At 44.5% G+C, this 12,589-nt stretch overlaps 1 protein-coding gene across 2 annotated transcripts in view; it reads right to left on the reverse strand.

The window, feature by feature from the left end:
* The window catches only part of casr (calcium-sensing receptor), a 44,750-nt gene that overhangs the window by 16,059 nt on the left and 16,102 nt on the right, over positions 1–12,589 (reverse strand). Inside the window, exons 3-4 of one of the 2 annotated variants that reach the window (XM_041211556.1) lie at positions 8,622–9,222; positions 8,326–8,567 (exon numbers count right to left, since the gene is read on the reverse strand). In XM_041211556.1, coding sequence (XP_041067490.1) covers positions 8,326–8,567; positions 8,622–9,222 — 843 coding nt within the window. Of the gene's footprint in view, positions 1–8,325; positions 9,223–12,589 lie in introns of both variants that reach the window. The other variant, XM_041211555.1, reaches the window with a different exon arrangement.

Below are 12,589 nucleotides of genomic sequence, written 5' to 3' on the forward strand. Positions count from 1 at the left end.
GGAGCTTTCATTGTGCGCACCTGCACGCATGCGCAAACTCCCGTGCTCGCCCTCCTCCCACCCCCCACCCCTGGCAGCACTCAGTGTTGTAGCACCAATTAACGGCCAGTCAGCGTGAAATCGATGTCAGGTCCCGATCGCAGGCGGCAGCCCACCCGGGCCAGCGACAAGGTAAAAATCCTGCCCTTAGGCAAATAGTGCAAGGCTAAAACATCTAAATGCACAGAAGACCCAAGGATAGTTCATGAGGTTGAGATTGCACACCAAGAGGACACACAATCATGCTTCTTGGATGAGGGCAACGATCCTGGATTTTCATATTAGAATGTGGATATTTCAGTTAATGGGCATCTCACAACGGAAGCCAGTGTTATGTTCCTATCAGACAAAGAACCATGGCTGAGAGACCTCTGGTTTTGAACAACAGACACACCACTCTATGGACCTGGAGGAATCTGACTTCCAATCATAGGCATGATTTTGAAACCACTAAGGTATGGTGGCAAACAAATCTTCAAGTCGATGTACATCATCCATAAGCAATCTTTTTCTCTCTTAAGCAGAGTGGCCTGTGCAGCCCTGAATCTCCTCAAAACAGCAGAAGATGTCAAACTGCAAGTACCTGAAAGTTCAAACAAGAAAGAATATCCTGACTGGGACTTTAGCTCTGAACTGTGCTCTCTTTTTGTCCATTTTCATTACAGGTGCCAGAAAGCCCTCATTGGTCAGACCAGCCAACAACTCAAATAGTTACCATGATGCCTCGAGTGGGGGATAGAGAAAAGAGCAACCTACAACCAGAAGAGCCTCAAACTCCAGCTCCGACGATTGTTGATGAGGTCAGCACTACAACCACAGAGCAAATGCTGCAATTCCCAGCAATACAGTGGCATAGACAACGCTGGAATCAAGTAGCAACCGTCCATGGCCAACAGCACACCATGCAGTCAAACACAAAGGTGATCTTGCTAAAAAACACATCTTCATAACAGGAATGGCCATCTTCCATCACAGAGGATATCACGATGAAAGAAAAAGAGGCAAAAAACAACATGGAAATGAGCAAAACGTTTATCCACCCCACAAGAAAAGATATGGAACAACAACCACCTGTCACCACAACTGCCAGGAATGGGAAAGGAGGATGTAACGATACCCAGATGCCAGAACAAACTGCAAACCAACAGAGTATACCTGCAATGACTGAGCCTGCCACTCCTCCGACAGTAGTGTGAACGAGATATATAAGGGGTTATAAGGTCTTCAGATCACCTGAACCTATGAACTCAGAGACTTGAAGGGAGGTTTTGGGGTAGTAATATTGATATAAATACAAGGGGTAAACTAGAATAACTTGAAATTCATTGGATAAAGAATTGGGGGGAGGGCATAAGGGCCTGGCACATGAAGGAGTAACATGGGACTGAGTACAGCACTGCCCACACAGTGATGTAGGAGGAAACATGACCTGCAGCGAGGTGTCAGTCTAATGTTGGACAGAGCTGTGCATACAAGAAAGCATGGAGATAGCTCCAAGCTTGATCCCTTTAGTGTATATATGTAATTGGCTCTTGTAGCTAAGAAATACAGACAGTTAACCTACTTAAGACTATGAAGACTTCATTAAGACCTACCGAACGATAACCAACACCCTACAACACACACCAGTTATGCCTGTAGTTGGTGCTGTAATTGAGCTTTCCAGTTTATTCAATTTATGTGTGCCCCAAATTTGCTGTAAACGAATGGTGTCCACCATTAATTAGGCTTATCTTTAAGCCAATATGCTCTATGCCACCCTGCCCCATCCTGCACCCATAGTGTGCTGTGGGCTTAACAAAGGCCACGTGAGACTTCCGCTGCTCATCCAATTGACTGGCAGCTCCATCAGTCTGGCAGCACAAAGAGCATGTTAGTGGCCACAGCCAGGACTGCAACAAGGAGGAAGAAGGCCCAATGGATCCATGGACCAATAAGTAAGGGTCTTGGACGGGGAGGTGGGGTGGGGGGGCGGTGGTGGGGGTTCAGCTGGTCAGGGCAGGGGCTGGTGAGGGGATGGGTTTAAGGCTGTGGATGTTAGAAAGAAAGGGATCTTAGTGGTGGCACCCCTGATCTGCAAAGGGCAACCCCCTATGATCGAACACACCCTTCCTTCCTGCCCTTTGAAGATTGCATTTAAATAAAAACAAGCTGCCCACTCCCGCCCAGCTGCCAACGCCAAATGTTCTATGGTGCAGGCAGAATATTATCAGGAACAATTGGTTTAGTAACAAGCCTAATTAACCCTTGATTATCTATTTGAATATGGAGATTTCAGCGCTCAACGACCCGCAATCCCGCCCCCTGTGAGAGTGAACTCGAGGGTGGGTGGGAAGGTGATGGGGAAGGCACCCATCCTATTTTATGTGCCCCCATGACTCGAAACACGCCTGGCAGTGTCACGTAAAATGCAGCCCTTTGTCTGCTCAATCTCCACGTTATTTTATACTGCATGTTGCTGCAAGTGTGAGATGGAAAGGACACCGCACCCTATGCAGAACCTCCAGGATATGAGTAAACAGGACAAGCCTGTGTACCTCCTTAACCTATCAGATTGGAGTCTTATGAAATGAAGAGTGCAAGGACTGAGAGGAGAGTGTAAGCTAGAATAATGGATTCAATGACAAATCAGGTACAGAAAGAGAAAGAAAGAGAAAAAAAGGAGACAGAAAGGAAAAGTAATGTTTAAGTTTACAACAATAACTAAAATCTGAAGGAAGCTCCAATGGCAAATGTTTAATTGCCCATCTGCCCTCACATGAAATAGCTGTGCAAATTGGATATATATAGCGGTGAGTGCTTTTAGCCTCACTCCTATTTTAACAGCTACTTCTTTCCTGGTTCTTAACACCTATTAAATTAACAAACTATAAAATATTTCCGATTATGTAAATCTGAAACAAAAATAGAAAATGCTGGAAACACTCAGCAGCTCAGGCACAGTATCTGTAGATACTGTGATGGGAAGTGTTTTGGTTGAATGCTAACAAGTCTTTGTGGAGGAGAGTATATGGGACTGGAAGCTCTACTTGGGGTCGCTTAGGAGACACATAGGTTGAGAACAGTCTGATTCCATCTGCAACAATGTTTGTGAGAGGGTGAAATTGGTGACAAGGCTGGACCCACTCGAGTGAGAGCCACTCTGCCTGTATTTCCAACCCCACACAGTATGGCCCATTCTCATTGGGCGCAGAGTATAAGAATCATTGCTTTAGTCCTGTCCTTACCTGGAATACACAGCAGGAATATATTTTGAAAAAGGTTGATTTTCACAGTACTTTCATGGAGAGTGGCCATTGAGCTTGTGGCCATTGAGTGGCCTTTCAGCTTGTGCTTCAACCCAACCGTCGGAACACGTTCTCACCTTGATGGAATATGTTTTATCCAAGTGGCACCAATACTCAGGGACTCATCTGCCAACAACTCATCGTATGAAAAAGGGGGAATGACAAGAATTGAAGCATAAGTAAGTAGCTACAGAATCCCAGTTTTACAGAAATGACAAACAGTTCCCTAGTAAAAGCAACAGAAGTCCAAATAAGTAATGCTGAGTCAAAGCAGGATCTCAAGATCAATGATTAACAATAAACTATGCCAATCATTTTAAATAAGTAAAACAAATGCTGAATATATACTTTTGCGATTCAACATCTCCAGCTCTGAGACAGTTCCTGTGTTGGTTTTACTTAGTGAGGAAATGAGCAAACAGATGAGGAAGAACAGAGGATCAATCTCTGCCCTGAGTGCTGAGTTCACTGGACCCAGTTCAAATGGTGCAAACGTGTCCAAAAGGTAAAGAGAAGAAACATCAGCCACATGTCCTGATCCGGAGCTATCCAGAGCAGACTGTACATTGTCATGTTGGTGTCATATACAACTGACACGGTAACATATGTTCCTTTAACAAATAAAATGAGTGTGCATACCATTCTGATGTATAAGGAGAAATCATGCACGAATACTGATGAGATTTGTCATAAGATGTTTGCTGCAGCACATTTAGTAAAATCTCATGTGCCCATGTGTAGTCACTATTGTAATGTAGGAAATACAATAGTCAATTTTTGCATAGCAAGATCCCACAAACAGCAATGTGGTAATGTTAATTAATCTGTTTTTGCAATGTTGATTGAGGGACGAATATTAGCCAGGACAATACAGATAATGCCCCTGCTCTTCATTGAAATGGTACCATGGGATCTTTTACATGCATCTGAGAATGCAGAAAGGGGCCTCAGTTTAACATCTCATTGAAACAACGACACCTCTGACAGTTCAGCACTCTCTCAGCATTGCATTAGAACATCAGCCGAGCTTTTTGTGCTCAAGCCTCTGGAGTGGCACTTGAATCTGCAAGTTTTTGACTCAGAAGCAAGAGTGCAGGTGAACTACAACTAGTACAGAGATATAGATGACAAAGTTCTAAAGTTAATGGCCATGAAATTCAACTCTACAGTGCCACAGTGCTCCTGGTACCACAGAAGTCTGAAACTCTAAAAATGTCAGCCAGATCTCTACTAGCCACTTCTGGCAAGGTCCATGCAGCATGCCCTGACAGTGTTTAACATTGATTTGGCACACAAACTGCCATTTTGGACCATGCAGGCTCCATCAATGCCATCTTTGAATCTCTCCCAGTTAAGCATGTGTTCAGCTAAACAAAGGACCCTCCACAACAGCATTATGCAAAGGGATCACCATGTGACTTCCGGGTGAGGTGCTTTTGACTTTCCTTTCTCCTGTAGAGTTGGTGAAAGTTAAGTGTTGAATGTTATTGGAGGAGTTTTGAAACCTTTGTTGGATTTACAAGGGAGTGATACTGGTCTTTGGTAAGGAGGTCAGAAGAATTGGAAGTTCTTTCAGGAGAACCTGCTGTTGGTCATGAGGTCTATAGTTGCAGTTCCTCCTGGGCTGCAGCATAAATTGAAAATGGAACAGAGGCAGCAGAAAGGTAAATCTACGTGCAGAGGGAGGGGGGGGAGAGCTCTCAACTGAAGACCCAACCCACCAAGGGACCATGTGTCCTACCTTCACCTCAGCCAACAGCAGTGCTGAAGTGCCTAAGTTTCACCAATGAGGTGATGACTGAACTCTGCCACATCCTACAACCAGACCTGCAGCCACAAAGCAGGGCAAGGATGGCATTGCCAATGCTGTAAAGAACACAGAGGCTTTAAACTTTTACTCCAGAAGATTCTTCCAGGCAGGAGTAGACAACATTAACAAGGTTTCACAGTTCTTTAACCATCGCCCAATTAAGAAAGTGACATAGTCTCCCTGTACAGAAGGAGCAGAGCCTTCACCATCTTCTCACTTACCAGTGGGATGCAGGAGGAGAGAGAAAGTGGCTTTTCCAAGCTAGTGGAAATGTACCCAACTGCAATGTCTGGCACTCTTTGAAGGTGCAGTTGGTGTGTCACCATACCCAAGAGATCCTGTTGGTGAATGCACACTATCCTAGCAGCACCCAGAGTGCTTTCACCTTGTGACAGTCTGCTGTACCAACCATCTTTGGGCCACCACCAAGCACCAGAGGCTGCTCCTGACCATGTGCGGTTATCGTCTCTACAATGAGAGACATATGGCTACCAGAAATATCATGGGGCAATTCACGGGATTCCTGAAACAACAGTTCCACTACCTCGATTGTTTGTACATTGCCTGTACATGTCTCTAAGCTCATGGTGGTGTGCTATGTGCTCCACAACGTTGTTTACATGAGAGCACAGCCATTGCCACTAGGCCTTTGGAGGAACTGCAGGAGGAGGAAAAAGTGGGAGAAGAAAGGAGGCATCTGGAATCCCTTTGCTCTGAACAAGCTGTCTGTGAGCAGGACTCAGACTCTGGTTCCCCACATCATCACTGCTCAATAAATCCCCACCTTTCAATCTGTCTGCTACATTCCAGCACAGCATCCTCTTAGCCAAAAATTCCAAAATAAAAGTCACCACCAAAAAACCATTCCAAATCAACTTTATCCAACAATACATACATTTCTCCTGTAAAATCACTTAAAGCCTGTCTTGTGAGTGCCTTTTTCTGGCCTAATGCCCCTATTCAGCACTACCCAAATGGCTGCAGCATGGCTGATGGAAGGCTGCTGACTTCAAAGCTCAACTTTGGACTGCACTACCTTGGAATGGTGGCAGGTGTCTGGGATGTCTGGCTGACAGGCAACAGCAAGGCCATTGACGGATTGGCGGGAGCACAAATGCTGTCAATCTAAGAGAGGAAAGCAGCTATGCGTTCCATGCAGTCACTGCCACTCCCACAGACAGCGCCTCAGCAATCCTAGTAATCCTCACAATGGCAGATTGTTGGGCTGCTGTGAGTTCCTGTACCTGCAGCACTGGTCTCTACAGCAATGGAGGCAGCAGTCTGAGCTATTTTTTTATACCTAGCTGGGCTTGTCTGGCAACAAGCATGGATCTCATGATCGCAGTTGAGCTTCCACTGCAGGCCTAAGATGTTGGCTGGCTTCTACCTGTGTTGCAAAGGAAACTGAGATATTGGCTGTCAGACAGTGCATACCAGCTGGTTCTGCAGGTGCTGCATGAAGTTGGCCACCACTTCTACTCTAGAAAGGATGGCCTCCAAGTTTCGCTCAAAACCCTGTGCTAAGTTGAAGGCGGACTCCTCCATGCTCCTTGACAGTGACAAAAGGCTCTGTGGAGGGCATGCTAATGCACCAAGCATCTTGGTGTTCATTCCATTCAGCCTTTTCCAGTATGCCACCTCAACTGAGCAGATCTCAGTTGCAACCTTGCCTCCCAATGAACTGACACATGAATCATCTTTTCCCCTGTCCTAGCTGCCGTCCACTCATGCCTAGTGACTCACCATGTGCAGATCTTTACTCTGTACTACTCTTTAGAGTACAGGTATCAGCACTATGTGATGGCTGTGATTGTCAGATCAAGTAATGGTGCTTCTTTAGAAAACTGGTGTTGCTTTCACCCATCGTGATGAGGCTGTGCTCTCTGGCCAGACAGCAGTTCAGGGTATCTGAAAACTAAAATGCAAATGTGGAGAATTGGGCTGAGGGAAGTGGGTTGGATGGAAAGCAAGGGGATCACTGACACGCCAGCTGCAACTTGCACCTAATGCCAGATAGCAAGATGAGGGTGAAGTGGGGTATGAAATCTAGCCTCCTTAGACAGCACCTTCCATGACCACTACCATCTAGAAAGACAAGGGCACCAGACACATGGGAACACCATCACCTGGAACTTTTTCCAGCACTGCAACCAGATCCTTGGTGCCAGACTTTGGGAATTGAATCCCCTATCAAGTTGCTCCCATTTCCTTCACAGGGTATGCCTTGAGAGCCTTCTGTCCCCCTGTGGAAACATGGTGGCTCTGTTTCTTTTTTGACTTTCATCACTAAAGCCTTCAATGCTGCATTTGAAAATCTGGCAACCCTCTCTCTGGCCTGCCATTTGTTGGCTCTACCTTCCACCATAGACCTTCATGTGGCCGTTCAAGCAACTCCTGCTAGTGAAGTTGCAGGAGTGCCCTTTGAAGAGGCACAGGCTAGCTCTGCGTAATGCTAGCCAGGTACACAATTGGTCATCCTGCTGAGCATTTAGCCAGTTACCAGCACATTTTACATTGCGTTGAATTTACATTTTACAAATGTAAGTGAGCAGGCAGCACAAAGATTGAGTGCTGCCTGCTTCAACACGATGGGGTGTGGGGTAATGGCACATTGCGATCTCCGTGCCTGACATCGGGCCAATCAAATTTCCCCACAATTGCGCTTCAGGTGACAAAAGTATTCAAAAGAAATTCTTTGCAGCCTTCCGACCATTCACAAATGTACTAAATATATGGAATAGATTCCCAGGAAAAGTGACTGTCAAATAACTAATTAACTATTTGGGGAAATGGAAGTAAAGGTTATGGTGATGCAGTATAAATTGAAATGATGACATAATCAGACACAATAGTTTCCAGACTTTAGAATCACAGGATTGAGTCTGTGGAAGACGCACATCAGGATTGAATAATGGATGAGTAGAGTATTTATGGAGATTAAGTAGGTACAGTGAACACATGCTACAGGAAATTATATGTCGGTGAGGAAGGAGCAAATATATTAGACTGATCAGACATTTTTCATTCTATTCCTCTTCTCCTAAGGTCCTGATCCTACCATGCAGTTTAGTATTATTCACAAATGTAATAACTATTTTATTGAACTATCCCTTTAACTATTCTTACACTGGACAGCTCTGGAACAGAATTTCTATTAAGTTAATAGGTACAATAATTAATTTTCTTTACCTGCCATGCCTCAACTTTCTTTATATCAGCACATGATCCATTTGCAAAAATGCCCTTCCCAGGTTTGCAGTCATAGATGTCTTGTAGTGCATGAGCAATCGAATACACTGCCACATAAACATTATATGAAATACGAAGGTGAGTATAATCCAGATAAGGGGTCTCCACACTCGTGATATTTTCTTCTCCAGTGCATGGAGGTCGCGCCCTTGACTTTGTGGAATGCTTCATTTTAGCATTGCCATCCTGCATTGCTAATCCATGGGTTGGTGTTTTGGAATTCTTTAGTTGTGTTAGGGATTCTTCAGTGAAATAACAATTAAATGTTTCTTCCCAAAATTCCTTGACAAATCCATTGTCGGAGGACCTGCTGGGATGGACCTTTTTTAAAAACTCATGGAATCCTGGGATACGCCCTGCTCTTAATGCAAATCCAATGGTCCCACCAACAACATGGAAGTATTCTGGTTTGGCTATCAGTGAGGAACTAGCCCAAGCTTCACTTGCTAGCCATATTCTACCAGTGATATTTCGTCGAACTATCTCCTGTATCAATGGTTCCAAGTCAGGACCATTGGAAAAGACAACAATCACTTTGGCCGAGGAATTCTGAATAATATCTGCAAGATCCTCCACCTCTTTTTGTGTATGGTGCTGAGAAATCATTTCATTGAAATCTATGCAGATGTCCCGTTCTTCAGCTTCTTCTCGAAACTTATCTATCCCTGGGCGGCCATAATCATCATCAGCTGCCAAAGTTCCCACCCAGTTCCACTGGAAATGCTCAATAATCTCGGCCATTGCCGTGGCCTGTTGCTCATCATTGGGGATTGTACGAAGGAAAGCTTTGTACTCATTCTTGTTGCTCAGCAACCTGCTTGAAGAGGCATAACTGACCTTTAATAGAAACAACATGTGTTAGCTAAATATTAATCCAAAATTCTAAATGTACGTGGACTGAAAATTTGCATACATACTGACCGTTATAACTTCAAAAAAGTGGACATAGCATGAAGAAAAGGCGGAGAACTCAAAAACTGCCTTGAATATAAATTTATGAGGTGAAAACTAATAATTACGCTGTGGGGCATGGTTTGTAACAAAAAACATTCGATAATCCATATCAGAGCATATAGCAGATGAAAGACATAAAATTTATCTTCTAGGTGGGGTATGGAGGTTATACATTCCAAACATTTTATGCAATTTAATTGACGCATTTTCTTGCATTCTGAAATCTACAATGAAAATTCACAAATTTTTTGTAAAGAGCAAAGAAATCTGCTGAATGTTGTTGAAAAGTACTCTCTCACTATTTTATTTAAATCTTATTTACCAAAGGGGAATTTCAGTCAAGACTTTCAACACCAAACTTAAAACCATACCCACTCCTTCCAAATTCCCTCTATGGCAAGTTTTGGAGCTGGGAAATGCTGGGGAGAGCTCCCTGGAATATTTGAAATGCTGCGTCCCATTTCAATTAAACATCTTTACTTCATATAAGGGAGATCCCCTGATCTTGCGACCTTGGATAGCAGTGATGCTCATTGGAGATGCTGGTTGTGACATTGTGGGTTCACAAACCTCCCTCTGCCTTTCAATTCAAGTTGCCACTCAGTTCATGCTGACATTCTACTCTCCCCTCTTGACAGATGAAAATTACACTCCACTCAGCCTCACCAGAATCCCTTTTGGTTCCCCCTTTTACCTCACAGGCAGAAAATCCTGTAAGTACTCAGACCTCATACCTGCTTCCTTGTCTAATTAAAAGGTTTTCACAGACAGGGCCTACTCTGAGAATATGCTTTCACTACCTTGGAGATAATTCCAATACTTCGGAGGTAATTTCTACGTCTTGGAGTTTTTTGCATCTGTTATGACTTCCCAACTGTCAAACATCAGTTCAAAATGAGTGCTGCTTATATATCTTCACCTTGGACCTTGGATGAGGGGGAACCAAAAGGTGAGAAGCAACAGCAGGAGCAAAGGCAGCAGCAATTTTCACCTCACCCACCTTCCATTCCACAGGAGGGAGGGGATTAGCATAGCTGGCAGGAGGCGATGCCCCCAATACAGGGTCAGCTTCCTGGACATGTCAGAACACCAGTTCCTCAGGAGGCTCAGTATCTCACAGGTGATTGCTGACATTTGCAGAAGATCCTACCAAGTGGACCTGCTGGACATGCACTGCCAGTGGCTGTAAAAGTCACCACCTTAATTTCCTCATCTTTTACGCCTACCAAGGGTCTGCAGGAGAGAGTTACAGAATCTCACAAACCGCTGTCCACAAATGCATCGCCATGTTTGCCAGGATTGGGAATTACGTGGACTTCACAACCGATGCGGCCTTTCGGAATGAGCAGACGCTCAACTTTGTGGCTCTGGCTGGTTTCCTATGGGTCAAGGAGTCACTGACTGCACACGTGTGGCAACCAAGGCATTTTCCAGAATAGGCTGGAATCTTTGTCATTTGCAAGGGCTTCCACTCCATCAATATGAAGATTTTGTGTAAAAACACCAAAAGATCTTCCTGCATCTTTGTCCAAGATTCGCAGGGAGCTGCCATGATACTTTCATCCTGCACCAGGCAAACTTCCCTGAGCTCTTCACACCTCAAGAATAGTTAGTGGCTGTTTCCCTGGAGACAAAAACACCATCCACTGAAATATTTATTTTATCTTAGTGCTATCCACTGAAGACCTGGCTGCTAACACTAAGGAGCCCAGTCAATGATGCTCAAGAGGGATACAATCGAGCGATATAACCACAAGAGTTGCTATCAAACAAGCAATTTGAATGCTTAAGTTGCACTTCAGGTCCCCGGACAGACCTGGCCCATCTTTCAAAAAGTACCAGCCCAGGTATCCAGAATGATGGTGGTCTGTTGTGCCACAGACCACAGAAGGAAAAATGGCCAAAACAGGAAATGGTGCAAACAAACAATTAATCTTACAGAAGCATTAAGCAGCAACTTAACAATATGACATTGTGCTAAATATCCATGTACATATCATTGTGTGACTAGAGTTCTTTACTCTTCCTTATGACAAAACCTGTAGTTTGTAAGTTGTTATCTGCACTGACTATGGTTTCAAAGCTTGTATATTTTGAAACAGTCCCCATCTGAAAAAGAAACCAAAACTCCAGATTTCCTGGAAGGCAGATTGTGAATTAGAATTCCTGGCTGTGACATCAGACATCTGAGAAATAAACTTATGGCTTAGGTTGGGAGGAAAATAGAAGCTGATTGGGAAGAAAAAACACAAAGCTGAGAGGTCAAATTTCAGCTTGTGGTCTAAACAGACACAGGGCTCATGAAGTTCAGTTTCTGCAAGAAGTGAGCAGTTCAATAGATGTGGGGAAACAGTGTGTGTGAGACTGTGAGCAGAATTTTCAACTCTGGGACTAAGTCCGGTGGCAGGAACAGGAGGTCGAAGAGACTCGTGTCACAGAGCATAGTGGGTCAATCCGCCAAATCACATGATGTTAAACTCATTAATTATGCAGCCACGAGATTCACTTCAAATCTTGCAATGGGTCAGGCAGGAAGTCGGCCGCCCTGCCATTGTGTCCGGACGCCATATTTGTAAGGCACCCAGATAGCTAGTGATTCAGCATGCCAGGGGAGGCACATACGGAGAGGTGGTGGCATAGTGGTATTGTCACTGGACTGGTATTCCAGAAACCCAGGGTAATGCTCTGGGAACCTGGGTTTGAATCCCACCACGGCAGATGGTGAAATTTGAATTCAATTAAAATCTGGAATTAAAGTCTGATGATGGCCACAAAACCATTGCTGATTAACATAAAAACCCATCTGGTTCACTAATGTCCTTTAGAGAAGGAAATCTAGAGATAGGTAGATCCCTACCTGGTCTGGCCTACATGTGATTCCAGTCCCACAGCAATGTGGCTGACTCTTAAATGCCCTCCGAACAAGGACAATTAGGGATAGGCAATAAATGCTGGCCGAGCCAGCAACACCCACATCCCATGAACAAAATAAATTAAAAAAAGACCTTCAGTGAACCTGAAAATATCATCGAGGAGGAGAAGGCAGCAAACTCTGGCCCCCTGATTCAGCGATGCCTCCCTCAAGACTTTCCTTCAGGCTGTAGAGGGAAGACAGGATGTCCTCCTTCCTAGGGATGGCCACAAGGGGCCATCTCATCTCACCATGCTGGCCTGGGAGGAGTTTGCCAGGGCAGTCAGCACCCATTGAGTCCAGAGGATGATTGCCCTGCAGTGCAGGAAATGGGTCAAA

This window comes from Carcharodon carcharias, chromosome 18, assembly GCF_017639515.1.
Source record: "Carcharodon carcharias isolate sCarCar2 chromosome 18, sCarCar2.pri, whole genome shotgun sequence".
In the NCBI taxonomy this organism is placed as follows: Eukaryota; Metazoa; Chordata; class Chondrichthyes; order Lamniformes; family Lamnidae; genus Carcharodon; species Carcharodon carcharias.